The following is a 17,861-nucleotide window of genomic DNA, read 5'->3' as shown; positions in this document are numbered from 1 at the left end:
TACTAGTCTTTAAGACATCTGTCTGTCTGACACTTGTCCATCCTTTGCATTGTTTGTTCCTTACCATAGATCTGGAGGGTGTGACTCACTCCATGGCTGAAGAGAGTAGAGTATAGTGATGGGCCACTTTCCTACATTGTCCTCCCCAAATCAGGCTGTTGAAGACCAGTTGGGTCTCAGACTAGTGTGAATTCCCTGCTAGCAGTTCTTAGGATTCCCAGAATCTCTACAAGAGGCAACTGTGGACATGAGGAAAAACATAACTATCTAAAATAGCTAAATCTTACGAGGACACAAACACTGCTGCATTAAAAGATTTATCTGGGTGTGATGGCAGATCCAATAATCCCAGCCCTTGTGAGGCTAAGGCATAACAACTTTGAGTTTAAGGCCAGCCTGGACCACAGGAGACCCCATCTCAAAACAAACAAACAAACAAACAAACAACAAAATAAAACCAAATCACCTTCACCAAGTAAAGAACAAAAGCAGGTGACTTCCAAGCGCTGAGCGGGAGAGCCTAGCCAGGACACTTAAGGGAGCTGCCGCCGCCACTGCTCTAATCTATGGGCCTTGCTCTGAGCTGTTGCCACGGCAGTCAGTCTGCTACCATCACTGGGTTTTCCTTGCAAATTTTATATACAGTATGTGCTTTATACAGACTCTGAGAGAGGTGTTCCAAGAAATAAAGTCTGGGAGCAAAAGGAGCACTTAAGGTGGTAATTCAGGCTGCTAATATACCCAAACGCTGTGGCATTAGAATGCTATTCAAATGATGTTCCCTGATCTTTACATTTAATCCCCAGGCTACAGTCTTTGTTTAATAGTACTAATAAAAAGGCTTGATATGCCTCAGCAAATTTCAGGTAAACAATGAGGAAAGGAGTATGAAGGGTGAAGTATTTGATCTGGGGACTTTCTGAGAATTCCAGTTTACTCCTAAATTCATTCATTCATTCATTCATTCATTCATTCTTTTTCTTCCTTCTTTGTTTTGTTTTTCCAAGACAGGGTGTCACCGTGTAACAGCCCTAGCTGTCCTGGAACTTGCTTTGTAGATCTGCCCACCTCTGCCTCCTGAGTGCTGGCATTAAAGGTGTGTGCCACTATGCCTGCTTTATTCCCAAATCCTAAGGGTAAACGTTTGCTGTTAGTAGAGGTAGAAAAAGAAAGTTCCGCATTATCAAAGGGCAATAATGATGGGAACACTGCTGAGAACAGAGATGAGAATGCGGGGTGGCTGGGTGGTCGACAGCTGGGCTCACCCCCAGCAGCCTAACCTCCAGGAAGCCAGGAGCAGCGGGCCAGGGCATACAGGCTTTCCAAGGACACACTTACACTGCAAACCAGACACGATTATAACTTTAATATAACAAATATTATTAAAAGCAGCAATTCAAAAACCAAAATCTTTTCAAAGGTGCACAGGGTTATACTGTCAGTTGACAGTAATGCAGCCATTATCTTGTGGGAGTAAAACGTTGGTGACCTGGTCAGGCCTTGTGCTATCACCCCCCTCCACCACCACCTTCCTGCTCCTCAGGCCCAGTAGGGAGGGGCAGCCTTGCTCTCCGTTTTTCCCACCAGCCTGGAAGGCAGATGTTGCAGGTTGGCGTGCTCACTGAAGCTAACAGGAGGCCACAAATCTGACCCCAGTTCCCACACTACCGCCAGCCTGGGAGTTGGCCTCACAACTCTCCTTCCACCTGGCCCCGCTGGGGGACCTCAATGGCAGCAGCTGTGAGACTGAGAACTGGGACCAGCGCCCATCTGCTCATCCTTGCCTCAGACATGACAGGGAAGCAGAGGGAAACGAGCGGCTGTGCCCAGAGTGAGAGGAGACGTCCCTTTGCAAGGCACTACAGTTGCTGAGGTTTAAGGCAAAGGCCATCTAACTTCTGGGACCCCTGAATGCTCACAGGCAGGTATGGAGGGGTCAGGCCTACTCATGGAAACATCAGCCCCTGACCTAGGACTAATGTCCCCACGCTGTTCATTTTCACCTTCCAGCTGGCAGCATGCAAAGCCCCGCCCAGCTGGAAGCCACTGCAGCAGTGAGGCTGGTCCCAATCTGCTGTCCCTGCCTCCCACCCCAAGGCACTTCTTCTTTCCAACCAAGTGAGTCAGTTTCTAATATCTCTGCAGGCAAACTAATGGCTCCTTGCCCACCTCCTAATTATGGTTTCCCTCCAGATAGGGCTGTTTGTCCATTTTAAGGGTTCTATTTATACCATCAACGACAAAAGCTTCCTTTCTGAAGGGAAGGAACGATTCAGGCCCTTGAAAAACCCCAGCCTGTCCCCAAAGTGATTGTCAGTTCCAGGGCGAGGCAGGTGCTCTGCAGAAGAGGGGGGTCTTTTGTGCTTCTCTGTTGGGTCAAGTGTTTGGTTTTCACATTTAATTGCAGCATGTACCCCTGGAAGGGGCCAAGGACAGGAGCCAGGGTGCCAGGAGGGCGTGGGAATGTGACCGTGTGTCTGTACACACAGTGGTGTGGTGTGGGACCTTGTGATGAGTCTTGAGATTCAGTCTGACCTGGCTTGGCTCCCCATCATTTCCTCTGAGATCTCAGTGTTTAAGAACACCTCTGTGCAGCAAGGCCAGGCTGTCCTCCATAACGGCAGTGAAGGGTTATTGCTGGGGACAAGCTTCTGGGACCCTCAGAGCTGACTCATGTAGTCTCTCCTCTGAGCCTCCTTAAAGGACCCTGCTGCTGGCCTCTTCATCAGAGACCCAGTTCATTACCCCCAGGTTTTGGGTCCCAGGCACTCTGAACTTTCTCAGACACCCCTATCCTCCTGGCCTTAGGGGTATTGGTGAGAAAATGGGAGATCCTCGGGGTCCAGTGAGAACCCAGTGAAGACAATCCAGTGAGGGACAGATGCACACGTGCACATGGCAGATGTGTGACCACACAAATACCCAAAATCGGTGAGGTAAAAAGATGGAGAGCTGGGGACAATGACAAACAGATTTAGGCCTCAGGATCAGGAGGGGTCACAGCCAGGGTATTTTGGAACCAGAGGGACCAATAAACAGTTTGAGGGGTGTGGAGCGTACAATGAGAAAGAGTCACTGGGGTCTTGGAGACACAGGCAATTGGTACAGCAGCACAGACTTTGGCCTGGCAGGCAGCAGGCAGGACTACAGCCAGGCCCTTATGGCTCTGTCCTGCTTCCCTTCCACCACCCCAGCCTGGAGAAAACAGGGAGCCAATGGCTTCTCTGTCCCTCCTTTGGTTTCCAGGGATCTAGGCAGCCCCTGAGGGTTAGTCAGTAAGGGGTTGTCCCCTCCCATTCTAACAGGTACTGAACCTTGCCCTCAGGCGTGACCCTCCGAGCCAACACTTGATACTTCTCTCCACAGGCCAACCGCCCAGCTGCCCCAAAATAGTTGGTGATAGATGACTTGAGGTGGGACAAGGAGGAGTCATCTTCACTGATGCTTTCCAACGTGTGGCTGTCAATGCCTTCATCTGGCGGCTCAGGGCCCAGAGCTCCCTCTGCGCTACTGTCTGAGGGGCAGCGTCCATCCAGCTTGGCCGCCTTACGCTTTGCCCGCAGGGGCATGTACGCTTTGGCTGCCAGCTTCCTCTTGCGGCTGCCTACTGTCCATCTGTATCAGGAGGGGAGAGGGATGAGTTGGAGCAGTTATTAGATTCCTCACCTTGGGAGTCTCTTAGGTACCAAGCCAGACAGGTACTCTTAGGTACTGTGCCAGACCCTGGGCACGAATTATCTTGCTCAAACTACACAGTAGTTCTGTAATAGGGAAACTGAGGCTGCAGAGAAGAAATCAGCTGGGGAGGACAAAGGCCAGGATTCAAACCCGGATATGTTCAACTTTGAAGCATATGTTCTTTGTATCTGGGAGGTTGGGTCACTGTTGTGTATACTTTTGAAGTCCCAATAGTGCAGAGGCCTTGTTTAGCCACCTGGTTCTTTGTATGGGTTGGATGAGCTATACAGGGACGGGAACTGAAGGACCTTGTACCACACAGCAGGGGTTGTTAGCACAACAGATACGCGAGACGAGCTGCACACTAAGGGATGCCAAGATATGTCTGCCACGACCTGAAACACTAGCGAGAAACCAAAGAAACGGGAAGACGAGGGGTGTGTAGCTCAGGGTTAGGGTATTTCCCTAGGGTGCACGAAGCTCGGCTTTGATCCTTAGAACCCAAATTAAAGTTCCAGAGGCACAGCCGAGAAGGACACCCAGGCAGCGACAGTGAGAGTAGAGAACAGTTCCCATCTTTATAGACACTGCAGTCTTAAGGCTACCCCCACAAAGTCTCTCCACACTCTAGAAGACAGAGGCGCCAGCGTGCAGAGGGGGCCGTGTCCAACTTAGTCAGACTCCCCAGGGTCTTTTGCCTTCCCCTACAGTCTGCCCTCTACATAGGCTTAAAATAAATGAATTTTCCTCTTAGAGACCCTGAAATACAAACAAGACAGCCAGGACCTGAGAGCAGGAGGCAGTCTGAGGCAGACACACAGAGGCCCAGAGGCTCTGAAAGAACTCTAATCGAGCAGTCCCAGAACTAGATTGCTTGACTAGAGGGATCACACAGTCATTGCAGGCAAAGACTGTCCCAAGCAGAAGGTAACTTCAGCTTCCACCCTGGTAACTTGGAATAGAGGGTCCAGAGCAGACTCGGGCACAGAAGACCAGCCCCCTCCCCCACCTCTCTATCTCAAGACCTGGAAGTGCAGAATAAATCTTCATCCATCAGTGGGAGGTGGATAAGCTGGGGACCGCTGTCCCGGCAAAGCTCACCTGGAGTCGTAGGAGAGGCTGGTGGAGGCAGAGCCAGAGGTGCTGGCGGCATCGGTGGAGTCCACATCTGAGAAGAAGGTCTGGCCTGAGCTGGCACTGAGAGGAAGAGAAGACACGCCTGCTGCTGGCCAGGCTCAGCAAGGCCTCCAGCCTGGCCCTCGGGGTCCCTGGGAGCCTCTCTGCCTTCTGTGGCTCTGATAGGCATCCTCCATCCAGCGGAGACCATCTTCTCATCCTAGACCTGCCCTGTCTTATTTTCCACCCGTTTAGTCTTCGAAGTTGGGAGTCAACAAAACTTGCCCTGACCAACCTCTCCTGGTGATGGACACACTTGGTGACACAGTTCAAGAGCCATCAGGCACTTGTGCGAAGTTTCGCAGGTACAAAGTGCTTGAGGAGGCTTGGGGCTAAGGAATTTAGCTACCACTGCACAGTTAGAACTGGTAGACATGGAGCAGAGTTCCCGGCTCACTCTAAATGCCCCCATTCCTGCTCTATGGCCTCAGTGGTCCTCAGTGATTTTAGGAACAGAGAGGTAAAAGATGAAGTCATTGCCCTTGAATCACCCAAATAGGGGTGCTATGAGCTCTAAGCAGGCTTCTAGCACAGTCCGGGAGGGCCAGTGAGGGCTTCCTGAGGAAGAAACACCCTGATTTTGGGGATGGGGGAGGGCAGAGGCCTTAATGTAACCACAGTGAGAAGGTAGCCATAGACTGTCCGTCTGAGGTGTGAGGCAGGGGAAGCGGGGAGAGAGGTGGGGCACCTGGACCACCGCTTTGGAGGGCAGAGAGCGCTATGCTGCAAGCTGTGTACCACAGAGTCTCAGGTAGCCCTGTGCATCCTGGATCTTCTAGCTGAAGTTTCAGAAGGCCCGGGAAGAGAGTGTCTACAACCTCAGGATGTGTGCCTTCTTCATGCTGGGGAGTGGAGCCCCGCCTTCAGCTCTAGAGTATCAGGTACCTTTTTAAACTCTGAATTTCATCCAGAGTGAAGTCGAATATACTGGCCAGGTGGTGGTTGGTGCTCCAGGCAGAAGTGAAGTCACTCTGTAGACATAAAAGAGATAGGATCAGTCACAGGACAATAGACCCAACCCCCCCAAGCAGCCTTATCCCCAGCTGAGAGGTATATGGGATGCTAAGGCTGCTGATCCCTTGGGTAAAGTCGGCCACTTCTTCCTGACTGTAATCTGTGACCAGAGAGCCAAGCCACCCTGTATTCTAGTCCTGACCTCCTCTCCAGCCATCTGTCTGACTTCCATCCTCCTCTCTGGGTCTCAGTTGCTTCCAATGCCAAGCTCAGAGCCGGCCTTACTCAGAGCTCACAGGAAGCACCGTTAGGACTCAAGGCTGTGGTGAAAGTGTACTGCAAACTGTAAAGTGCTGGAGAGCCGAGGCATGGTTAACACTTCAGCCCACAAGGAGAGTTTCAATGAGGATAATCAAACAAGAAAATGTGCTGCGATGGTTCTAGGCTGGGCTCAGCCACTGCCTCGAAGTGGAGTCTAGAAAGCTGCTGCCCCCAAACAGCCCCGTTTTGTCCAAACTGGGACCAGGATATTATCTACCCATGCCCCACCCCTGTGCCCTCAGGAGAACCTGGGGTAGATAAGGCAGTTGTGGTCTTAGGGTGCCCGTCTCTTCCCTGTTTCTCTGTAACTGAAAGTGGACAGTTTTGGGTACAGTACAGGACCCCTTAGTGTATGCTGTCCCTGCACGTGGAACTGGAGAATAAGAAACCAGGAACTAACACTGGGAATAGCATCTTCCAGCAAAAACTTTGATCTTTTTCTTCTATAAACTCGCCTTTTCTGCTGCTGGGATTCATGAGGCAACAAACTGTGGAGACAGAAAAGGGAGAGGGTGGCCTTGTCAGAGCTGGAGGGCCAGGGAGGGGTTCAGTGTGAGAAGCCTCAGGAATGCTGGGGACAGTGGCCAGTATGGGGTCAGGAGGGTTTGGACAGGGCAGAGTGAACCTGGGAGCCGCCCCAGGGGCAGTGAATGTGGAGTGGCTTTAGAAAGTGAAAAAGAAAAGGTCCTTGCCCTTGTGCCCCTAGAGAGGAGGCTGTGCCCAGCCAGGAGAATGAGGGCATATCACACTCTGTGAACCTTCTCTGCCCAGCCCTAATGCAGCAGGACTGGGTCCCAGGATGAGGCTTCCCTGGAGCTAGGAAATGAGGAGTCTGAGCTTCTCACTAGCTCTCCCAGAGTGCCTAGAGCTGGACCCTGCTGGGACTAGGGACCCCAGGCTTACAGTGGGGCCACTATACCACTGGGCCCATTGCATAGCCTTCTCCCACCTGCAGGAGGGAGCTGGGAGCTTGGACAGACAACCCACGCTGGCTGTAGCCACAGCCCCTTCACCAGCACTGACCCGGGCTTGCTCTTTCCTCTCTTACGAAGCAGCTCAGAAGCCCCTCCCTCACTTGGCATCAGCCCCCTGTCGGGAAGCAGCTTTCCCGGAGGGGTGGGTGGGACGCGGATGCGCAGGCGGAAGATGCATTTTTTCTTCTTGATCTCCTTGCCACACAGGAACCTGGGGTGGGCAGGAAAGGGGTCCGGGCTGTCAGAGTGGAGCAGGTGACCAGCAAGGCCGACGACCTCCCTGTCCACAGAATGAATCCAGCCCCCAGCCAGGAATGGGTCAAGTGCCTCCCTGCATATATTCTGGTTGAAGAACAAAATGCATGAAGCCGGGAAACAAGAGGCAGAGGGAATGACGGGAACAAAGTGCAGGATTCACCGGATGTGGTGGCACGCCCTTGTGAACTCAGCACTTAGGAGGCTGAGCAGGAGGAGCAAGAGTTTGGGCCTGTGCCAGAGAGAGACCCTGTCTCAAAAAGCAACCAGCCAACCAATGGGTAGGAGGGAGAGTGGGAGGAGGAGGAGCCAGGCAGGGAGCAGAGAGGCTACACGGTAGGGGGAGCCTTCAGACTGAGACCCCACCTGTGAGTCCCGCAGCTCTCCTTCCGCCCTCCCCCCCCGCCCCCCGCCCCCTGCACTCACCGGCTTTTGTAACTGTTGAGAGCGTTGAGGAGTTGAGGTCCTCGATCTGTCACAGGGGTGCTGGTGAGCTAAGGGAAGCAGGCCGGCAGGCCAGTCAGCCATACACACGCATCAGAGGAGGCACGAGCCTGACCCCCACCCCGCCCACCGCTGCCATCGGATGCCTCATCCTCTAGGTAAGAGCCATTAGCTCACAGTCTTTTTACCTCTCTGAGCTCTTTTGCCCGCCTGTACCACAGAGGAAAACTCCTGGCCCCAGGGCTTCAGGAACTTTACAGGGCTGTGGCTGCAGTCCGGTGGGAGACTGTTTGCCTATCATGCACAAGGCCCTGGGTTCATTCCCCAGTGCTGCTTTAAAATGGCTGCACTCTAGACCAGTAATGCCACCCAATGGGATCAATGACACAGATAAAGTATGGGACACGGATGAAATTTCACACACAAAAGTGCCCAACCAGAGAGTACATTAAGTGCGGCTATTTAAAAGGTTATGAAAACATCAATAATCTGGAACCACATAAAAGAGAGGATCTAAAAAAGCATATACTGTTTCATGGGAACCATAAAAAAGCTAAGGAGCAGGATATACCCATGCTTTAATTCTACGTATTCCTCCTGAGTAGTGAAAATATGGATCCTTTCAAAGTATACTTCTGTTTTGATAATTTAAAATTTCCTTTCTATTAGAAACATATTGTTTTTAAAAACATATTAATTTTTATTTTCTGAGTGTTTACCTGCATGTTTGTATGTGTACCGTGTATGTAGTGCTCGTGGAGGTCAGAGGAGGGTGCTGGGTCCCTGGAACTGCAGCTACAGACAGTTGTGAGCTGGCATGTGATGGGAACGGAGCTGGGTCTCGCACAGGCAGCGTAAGTGCTCTTAGCTGCTGAGTCATCTTCTCGTGCCTATGCATGATTTCTATAAGCCAGGGAAGTTATGAAAAAAATACCACCTCTAGGGGCTAGAGAGGTGGCTCAGGGGTCACTATCACGTGTTCTTGTAGAGGACCTGGGCTTTGATTTCCACCACCAGCATGGTAGTTAAGATTCATTCATAACTCCACTTGCAGGGGACCAACCACCTCCTTATGGCATCTGTGGTCACCAGGCACGTGTGTAGTACACAAACGTACATGTGAGCAAAACACTCATTCACATTAAATAAATCTTAAAAAAAAATGCTGACTCTAACCTTCAAGGCTTTCTGTGTCTTATAGCTTACCAAACACTATAAATGGAGACATTATATACAACTGCATGCTATACGTAAGAATTACCTATTTATTTTTTTCAGATTACACTTGTGTGTGTGTGTGTGTGTGTGTGTGTGTGTGTGTATAGCATGTACATGCCATGACACATTTGTGGAGGTCAGAAGACAACTTGGGGCATGGGTCAATTCTCTCCTTCCACTACGTGGGTCCTGAAGATTGAATTCAAGCTTGGCAGCGGGTACCCTTATCTGCTGAGCCATCTCAAAGACCCTTGCTTGTTTTGTACAACCCTGCCTCATCAAAGAAGTTTTGGGTACCGAGTGGGAGACATCTCATCCAGGAAGTCGTTAGGGCAGAGGTCTACATAGCCCCGCAGAGGTGGCTAGGTCTCCCCAGCTCTGCCAGTGTCAAAGTCTGTTATTTACGGGCACTAAGGGCCCTGGAAACACAACACCGAACCAGATCAGCAGAAGACAAACACACTGTACTTTCCAACCTAGCCAGGAAATCTTGTGTGGGCCAAATACCGTAGCGGAGAGTCCCGCTCCAGCCTCACTTGGTGCAGTGACTCAGCTCCCCAAGCTGAGTCAGTGAAGCCCCAGAAGACCACTGCTCAAACTGGAGACCAAAGCCCCTTCCCCAGCACAGGCTCGGAAGCTCTGACTCAAGGAACTGCAGCGTAAGGATGAGAGTCAGATATCTGTATATATGCTACCCTGCCCTGCAGGGTCCCCAGCAGGTATCTCTGGCACCGAAGCCTCACATACCTTGCCAAGCTGCAGGAGCTCCCAGTGTTGGTTAACAAAAGCCAGAATCTCCTCGAAGTCAAAGTACTTCTTCTTACTCTGTACTCCCAGGTTGTAGAGGGCCAGGTGAACTATGTCCACCCTGGGCAGGAAGGCAAGGGCCAAGTGAGGGCGGGGCAGAGGGAAAGGGAGGAGCTGCTGGGGACAGTCCCATCTTCTCACCATCGCAGGGGCAGTCTCTCGATATACTCCGGGCCTTGGTTACACACGGAGCAGAAGAACAGGTAGAACCTGGGGGTAGGCAAGAAGGGGCTGTGGTGGGAAGGCACCTGACCCTCAGCCTCGGCCACCCCCTCACTCCCACCTGCTTCCTCACGGTCGGCATCCACTCCTGGGCTGTCAGCCTCTGAGGGGTATAGGGAAGAGGGACCAAGGAATATGTCGCTATCCCTGACCCCTCTCCGAATATTGCTGCCTTAGCATTAGGCTCCATTCATAGAGAGGTTGGGCTGTAGTGGTCACCATTGTCTCTTCTGACACACACGCACACATGCTCACACACACACACACACACACACACACACACACACACACGCTAACCACCAGCCATGACTTAAAAATGCATAATATTTGATTTTGTATATAATGCCTCCCATTAGCTTAGTGCTACTAACTAGAAGCCACCCATTTCCCTCATGGCTTCTATGGTAACATGGTAAGGCTAAGGTAGAGACTCTCTGTCCTGAGACATCTGTAGAGACTGGAGCTTAGTGAAGGCAGGAATTTGCTTAGGGTTCCGCACACATCAGGGGAAGCTAGGCATGTAGCCGAGTGTGTTCCTTTATCATCTCTCGGCCTAGCATAGCTAGTGTCTCTTTTATCTTGAGCTGTTCCTGTAGACAGCATAGGCTATGACAGACCTCCTTTGTAGGGTCTGGCAGATGATCTGAGAAGATTGCTGCTGTCCGCTATGCCCAGTCAGCACCTACCGGTCTCCAAACATCATAGGCTCATTAAGGCACTGTGTGCAAGCTTCATGGAACCACTGCCTGCAGCGGCGACACTGTAGCATCCTCAGGTACCACCTGCAGACACAGAAGGGCTGGGTCAACCCCATCATGGCCAGGCTCCCCCCCACAGAGACGGGGAAGAGGACCATTGCCCACAGGGACCAAGCACCGTGAAGCCAGAGCTACGTCACCTCATTGGATCTTGCATCTACTAGAAGAAAAAATGCACCATTGGCACTGGCCTCAATGTACACAGGGTTAACACGCACATTCCCTGCTTGGCTTCAGATCTGGCTTAGTTTTCAAAGGAGACTTTTGGAAGTGCATTTATTTATTTTTAAACAACTGCTGCATTAAACATTGGGAAGCACCGACTTATTAATGTCATATAGGTTTCCGTACACTGTTTTTCATCTGTCATTCATTAGGTCTTCCAGGATACTGGGAAGCTCATGGGTAATTAAGGTAACTAAGCCCATTTGAGAGATGAAGCAGTTCAAACAGAGTAGTTATAATCTCTAGATAATTAGAGCTGGCCCTCAGACTCAGGGCAGGGGAAGCGGGCTGTCTGCCTTCCACAGAGGGTAGAGACCCTGCCTTTATTGTAGATAGCCCAAAGGAGCAAATTCAATTGTCTATGGATGCTCAGGTGGACAAGCAAGACCAGATCCTGCCTACAGCAGGCAAGACTGTCCTTCATGACTCCAGCACTGACCCTGCCCTGCCGGAGGTCTCCAGGAAGCCAGGGCACCCACCTGTTTCCCTGACCTCTACTTCCTGGCAGCACTACCACCAGCAGCAGCAACAGTATCAATTCCCAGCTCCTGTGAGTCTTAATGTTACCTCTGCTCACAAGCGCACAAGAAAAAACTAATAAATGAACCGAGAATCAGGGAGGCAGAGCTGGCTAGGTGCTGTGCCAGTTATGGACATCTCTGTCAGGCCTAGGCCCTTGGTGGCTCTAGAAAAGAAAATCACTCTGCCTTCTACTCTCCACTACCCTCTGGACAGGTTCTCACTTTCAAGGACCACCCCTTTAGGCTCCTTGACTCATACCTGCCTTTTCGCTGCCATCCGACCTGCCTGACCCGCCCCTAGAAGCCTGGTCCCCACCGACCACTCTAGGTCTCCCTCCCAAATCCCCACCCCTGCAGAGTGACACGGTCAACATTAGAATCTGCTCTCCCTAAAATGACAGCGATCTGCCTCTCCAGTTCCCTTCTCCACGGCCTGACACTTAGACCCCGCCCTCGCGACTGTCACTCCAGGTCTGTCTCCCCAAGATCTGGCCCCAGAGCTGGCACTCTGGGTCCGCCCCTTCAAGATCCACCTCCACAGGCTGATACTGAGGCTGTTACCCTGGGTCCACCCCTTTAGGTCCCGCCTTCACAGCCTGACGCTCAGACCCCGCCTCCTAGCTGTCCTGTCACTCTAGGACCCGCCCCACAGCTGTCAATCCAGACCCGCCCTCCAGACACTCAGGTCCCACCCCCCGAGCTGTCACTCAGACCCCGCCCAGTGAGGTCGGGCTCTTGTGTCGGGCTGTCACTCACGGCGCCTGTCAGCCCACCCGGTCTCCCGCAGTGCCCCGCCCTGCCTCCGTACTCTCCAGGTCCGCCGCAGTAGCAGTAGCATTGCTGCTGGTTGGTGCGATGGGGCGAGTCCCACTGGAGCTCCTCGGGCTGGTAGGACAACACCATCTTCACCGCCTGCAGCGTCCTGGCGATGGCGCCTTTCTTCAGCGCACCTCCTTTCTGGGGGAAAAACAGGGCCCAGGTCACCAACTACTCGTGTTAGCACACAGCTATCAGGAGAAAAACTGCCAGGGTTGGGGAGACCCAGGCATTTTATGAGCATCAGAAAAGCAAGGAGCTTTTTCTCACCAATCCTAAATCCATCCTGTCTCCTTCAAAGATATTAATAGCATTAGTAGCATAGTAAGCACAACACAGACAATAATTAACCACGCATAAGGGGCATGTAAATAGTGTTGTCCTTTAGCAAACCACCCTTTATTGGGTGCCCATTTTATGGTTGGGGAAGCTGAGGTTTAGAGAGGCTCTGAAAACTGGCCTAGGACAGAGAGCTAGAAGATGGCAGTGCATACTGAGTCTCTAAGGCCCAAGTGATGAGTCAGTGATGGGTGCTGGGGCCTGAGTCTGTGAGGCTCTGGTCTGCCCAGTAGGCAGGGAGGTACAAAGGCAGGGGCTGGGGAAAGGGGAGTGCTCACCCTCACAGCCAGGGCAAAGATGCAGCGTCGGCAGAACCATGGAGTGAGGAGGGGCCGGTTGGCACTGCCTGCCACCGGGATGTGGCACTGCTGGTGGTAACCTAGGGCAAAGGAGGGGACAGTGAGTACTTGGGCCCAAGGCTAGTGGGCCAAGGGCAGGGAGGTTAGCTATGGCAAGCCCTAGGGAGCGCTGCCTGCCAGCTTCCTGGCTACTGGCTGGTGGTACCCAACCAGGAGCCACGCTGGTACCCAACGAGGGACTAACAGACAGTATTGGCCACTTCTAGAGGAACCAAGGATGGGCTTCAGTGCCTCCCCAAACTGGATTTCTCATTGCTCTTTCTCAGCTTTCCCCAAGGCAGGGATACCTGTCTCAGGGACAGAGGAGAAACAGGAAGGCAGATGGGACCTCAGCAAGTGAGTGGGGGAGGGACCCACTAGTCACGGCCTTCCCTGTTCGCCCACTCACCCAGGCCACACTTCCCACAGATGAGGATCTCATTCATTGGCCCTGATGTCTTCCCCAGGCAGATGTCACACTTGGGCTCCTCTCCTGGAACACCGGCTGAAAAAGAAGTCCTCTCAACTTGGCTCCAGCTCACAGGACCAAGAAAAAGTCAAAATCCCAGACTGGGAGGTAATCTGTGCTTGGAACTGGCAGAGCTCACAGGCCTCCTACTAGGAAACCTAATTCTGTTGTTTAGCTAAGTTGTCACAGCGTTGAACTGCCTTCTAAATATACATTTACACATAGACAATTACTATTCTAAATATACGTTGTACTCATAGACAGTTATAGAGAGGTGTCTGTTTCCTGTGAACTGCCGAGAAACAGCTGTACAAGATGCTGAGAAAAGTTACTGTTGAGGGCTCAGCTCTAAGAAGACATCTATACCATACCCTTCAAGGCTCATGAAACACTGGAAGGGGGCCCAGAAAATAACATAAGACAGCTGGAAGGGCTGTGAACTGCTATTCTTTGAGCATGACATGGCCACTGCAATCGTGAACTCTTTTTTGTTTGTTTATTAGGTTTCTTGGTTTTGCTTTTTGGAGACAAGGTTTCTCTGTGTAGCCCTGGCTTCCTGAAACTCACTATGTAGACCAGGCTGGCCTCAAACTCACAGAGATTTGCCTGCCCCTGCCTCCCAAGTGCTGGGATCAAAGGTGTGTGCCACCACTGCCTGGTGCAATCATGAACTCTTAACAGTTGCAAATGACTACACTGGGTCTGCCTGAGAATGGGGCCATCAACATCAGATACTGACCGCCTGTGGGAGAGGGATAGGTGGAGAGGAGGGAAGGGGCGATACTGTTGAAGGGAGGGCAGGGAAGGTTGAAGAGAGAGTAACAGGATTGCATACTGCACGGCCACGAAACTGTCAAGGACTTCGTTATGAAAGCAACAATAATAAACACAGCGCAGGAGGTGAACTCTGGCTGTGCACTGAGTTCTTCCCAACAGGCCCCCAAAGCTGCCTCACCGAACCTCCATAGCCTTTCAGAGGTGTCTGGTAACACGTTCCAAAGATGGAGAAACTGAGGTTCAAGAAGTTAAGGTCCTTGCTTAGATATGAAGTGGGAGAGTGGGATTCAAACCCACAGCGATCTCACCGCTAATCCTTTGCTCTTTTGATCATGTCTGGCTCCCTCTCTTACCTACTCTGACTTGTTCTGCTAGACACTTTTTTATGTTAAAACACTTATTACAGGATAATAATGCAATGCTCCCATCAACTGTGAACTCACAGAAAACCCTGTTCCAACTATATTCTCTCCACATCTATCTCCACTTGTTATTTCAAGACCCAGACATTCATTCATTTTTTCTATAACTACTTCAGATCGGAGCTCCCTATAAACACACTCATAACCTTTATTAACAGTACCTGGAGTCACTTTTATTTCCAAATGCCTGATTAAAATGTCATTACAATTTTATGTTTTGAATCAAAGTCCAGATAGAGTGCCCAAGTTAATGTCTTTGTTTTAGTTTATTTTGGAGCTGGGTTCTGACCCAGGGCCTGTGCTTGCTAGGCATGCTCTCTGCCCCCGAAGCAGAGTCACAGAATGGCTTTTCATTTACTGGCTCATCCTTAATCTTTTTTTTTCACATTTGTCTTTTTTTGTTAAAGAATAAATGTATTTTTATATCTGAAGTACTCGCGTGGTTATGTTAAATGTATTTCTTCCTTTTGAGGTGTGCAGTGGTGCCAGGCATAAAATCTAAGACTGCACACATTCTAGGCAAAGCAGAGCCACTTCATCCACTGCCCACAAACACAACTTTTCAGTGTCTATACACACATACAGCTTCATGTGCGGGCAGGTGCACATTGTGCAGCCCACACTGCTCAGGGGCTAAGACAGGTTTCTCTGTGTAACCCTGGATGTTCTGGAACTAGCCCTGAAGACCAGGCTGGCCTCGAACTCAGAGACTCGCCTGACTCTGCATCCTGAGTGCTGGGATTAAAGGTGTGTACCACCACCACTGCCTCATTTTGTCTTTTTGAGATGGGGTGTCTCACTGAGATCTAGGGATCACTGACTAGGCTGACTGGCCAGTGACCTCCAAGTATCTGCCTGTCTTTATGGAATTACAAGTGTGAACTACCATGCCAACTTTCCCAGTATGGGTTTTGTCTGCATGCATGTGTGTGTGGCCTTGTGGGCCTGGTGCCTGTGGGCCTGGTGCTGGTGGTGGTCAGAAGAGGGTGTTGGATCACCCAGAACTGCCCTCACAGATGTTTGTGAGCCACCACGTGGGTCCTCTGGAAGAGTGGCCAGTGCTCCTAACCTCTGGATTATCACTCTAGTCTCATGTCCATTTCCTTATGTGGGCTCTAGGGACCAAATCTGGGTGCTTGTGCCAGCAAGATAAGATTTTACTGACTGACCCACCTTCCCACACTCTCCTTAAATATGTCAGAAAAAGATTTTTTATTTTATTTTATTTTTTTTAGCGCAAAAGGCTTATTGGAAGAGGTGCAGGGAGACAGTGAGAGAGCAGAAGGTGCATTGGGGTGGGGACATGAGGGATGCGGGCAGACAGACGGAACAGAGAAGAGGCAAGAAACAAAAAGGACAAGAGAAGCAAGAGAGAAAAGAAGAGGTAGGAGAGGAGCAAGAGGCAAGAAGTGAAAATGACTTTTAATTTCTAGTTATGGGTATATGTGTGTCTGTGTGTGGGTGTGTGGATGTGAGTGCAGGTGCCGTAGGGAGGGCAGAAGACATTAGATCGCATGAGATGGAGTTACAGGTGGTTGTGAACCATCAGATGTGGGTGCTGGGAACCAAGCTCAAGTTCTGCAGGAGCAGCACCCACTCCTAACGCTACGCCATCTTTCCAGCCTTTACATGCATTTTGATGTGTTGCTTCTGTTTTGTTACTCCAGAAGGCTGCAACGTTTTGTTTTTTAACAGTTTTGAGAAAAAGTCTTGCTATATGGCTCAGGCTGGTCTTGAACTTCTGCCTCCTCCTTAGGATGAAAGTTTTGTAAAGGCAGAAATGGTACTGTTATACCTCTGTGCCCTAAGTGCCCCGCATGGTATATGGCAGGCAGTAGATGTTCAAGATGGATCTGCTGACCTTGCCTTGTTCTACACCCAAGGATGGTGGTACCCACATGGAGTCAGCCTCCCGTTGCTTTATAAAGGGATGCATCATAACCGTGTCATGCCCAGCCTGGAGCACTCATTTCAGGGGATGCCAAGAGGTCACCGGTGTGTGGCTGGATATGGTCAGACTGTTCCTGGCTACACACCTGCTGTGCCCCTCCCCCATGCCTGGTGCCCAGTGGGGCACAGTGAGATGCTTCCCAAGCCCTGTAAAATAGAAATATCTTTCTTCTGCTGTTGGAGTTTTATGCTTTTCCTAGAAGTATAACCAGCAGGGGATGCTCATAGCTTTGGATCCACAGAAAACAGATTAAGGTGAAAAGGACCACAGGGAAGTACCATTCTCCCCTGGCCATAGATTTTTGATGAAAAATCTTTTTTGTTTTTAGCCCTACTATGTGTGGTCCATTTGGTCAGCCTCTTGACTCACCCTCACAGTAGTAGATTCTTAGAAACTGCCCCCCTCCAGCGCAGTGGCCCTGAGCTGAGCAAGCTACACGATCATCTCATCTACTCTTCCCAACTGTCCGGTGAAGCCTGGACTTCCACTGTCTCTTCCTTTCAGTTGAAGAAATGGGGACTCAGAAAAGGGACGTCACAGCTCAAGGCTGTGTAGCCAGTAGGAGACAGATCTGGAACATGGTGCAGGGGCTGTCTGACACTAGAACCTGCCTCTGTTCTGTTAAGGATGTGTGATATTTAATAGGGTTCTTCTCTCATGCCAGTTGTCATAGTTAGTTAACGGAGTTCCATGATAAAAATACATGGGTGTTGTAACTAGTGACTACCCAAATCTGTGCTGCAGAGCCTGAACGATCCCCACTGGCTATGTCTGTAACAGTGTCAGCTGTCTGAAGGCGGGTGGTACCCAGCCCAGCTCTCCTTCATCCTAAAAGCTGACCCAGCTCCATCCAGGCAAGGCCATTTCACGCTCTCCTGGCTCTGCCTTACCCCCACCTCCTTGCCTAGGGGTAGAGATTTAAAGATTCCCCACCAATTTCTTCACATGCAGATAAGGAACACAGTTCACTTCTATAGCTGAACCCCCGTCCTCTGGTCTCCTCCTCCTCCCTAGTCCTAGAGGAGCAGACAGCAAACATTCAGGAAGGACACCAACTCCAGGCCCGAGACCAAGTTCTAGCACTCTTAGTTCCAATCCTTGCCTGAGCCCCTCCCGCATCTGCCCTGAGCCCCTCCCGCATCTGCCCTGAGCCCCTCCCGCATCTGCCCTGAGCCCCTCCCGCATCTGCCCTGAGC

At 51.0% G+C, this 17,861-nt stretch overlaps 1 protein-coding gene across 1 annotated transcript in view; it reads right to left on the bottom strand.

Moving 5' to 3' along the window:
* Window positions 1–1,394: 1,394 nt before the first annotated feature.
* The window catches only part of Phf19 (PHD finger protein 19), a 19,457-nt gene continuing 2,990 nt past the window's right edge, over window positions 1,395–17,861 (bottom strand). The window contains exons 4-15 of the mRNA XM_026789663.1: window positions 13,456–13,551; window positions 12,987–13,087; window positions 12,362–12,510; window positions 10,736–10,831; window positions 9,969–10,037; window positions 9,768–9,888; window positions 7,785–7,852; window positions 7,153–7,314; window positions 6,530–6,617; window positions 5,740–5,825; window positions 4,780–4,875; window positions 1,395–3,615 (exon numbers count right to left, since the gene is read on the bottom strand). Of these exons, the coding sequence (XP_026645464.1) occupies window positions 3,273–3,615; window positions 4,780–4,875; window positions 5,740–5,825; window positions 6,530–6,617; window positions 7,153–7,314; window positions 7,785–7,852; window positions 9,768–9,888; window positions 9,969–10,037; window positions 10,736–10,831; window positions 12,362–12,510; window positions 12,987–13,087; window positions 13,456–13,551 (1,475 nt within the window). The 3' untranslated portion in view covers window positions 1,395–3,272. The remainder of the gene's footprint in view (window positions 3,616–4,779; window positions 4,876–5,739; window positions 5,826–6,529; window positions 6,618–7,152; window positions 7,315–7,784; window positions 7,853–9,767; window positions 9,889–9,968; window positions 10,038–10,735; window positions 10,832–12,361; window positions 12,511–12,986; window positions 13,088–13,455; window positions 13,552–17,861) is intronic.

This window comes from Microtus ochrogaster, chromosome 4 (genome assembly GCF_000317375.1).
Source record: "Microtus ochrogaster isolate Prairie Vole_2 chromosome 4, MicOch1.0, whole genome shotgun sequence".
NCBI classification, from domain to species: domain Eukaryota; kingdom Metazoa; phylum Chordata; class Mammalia; order Rodentia; family Cricetidae; genus Microtus; species Microtus ochrogaster.
This window is presented reverse-complemented; position numbering and strand designations above follow the sequence as displayed.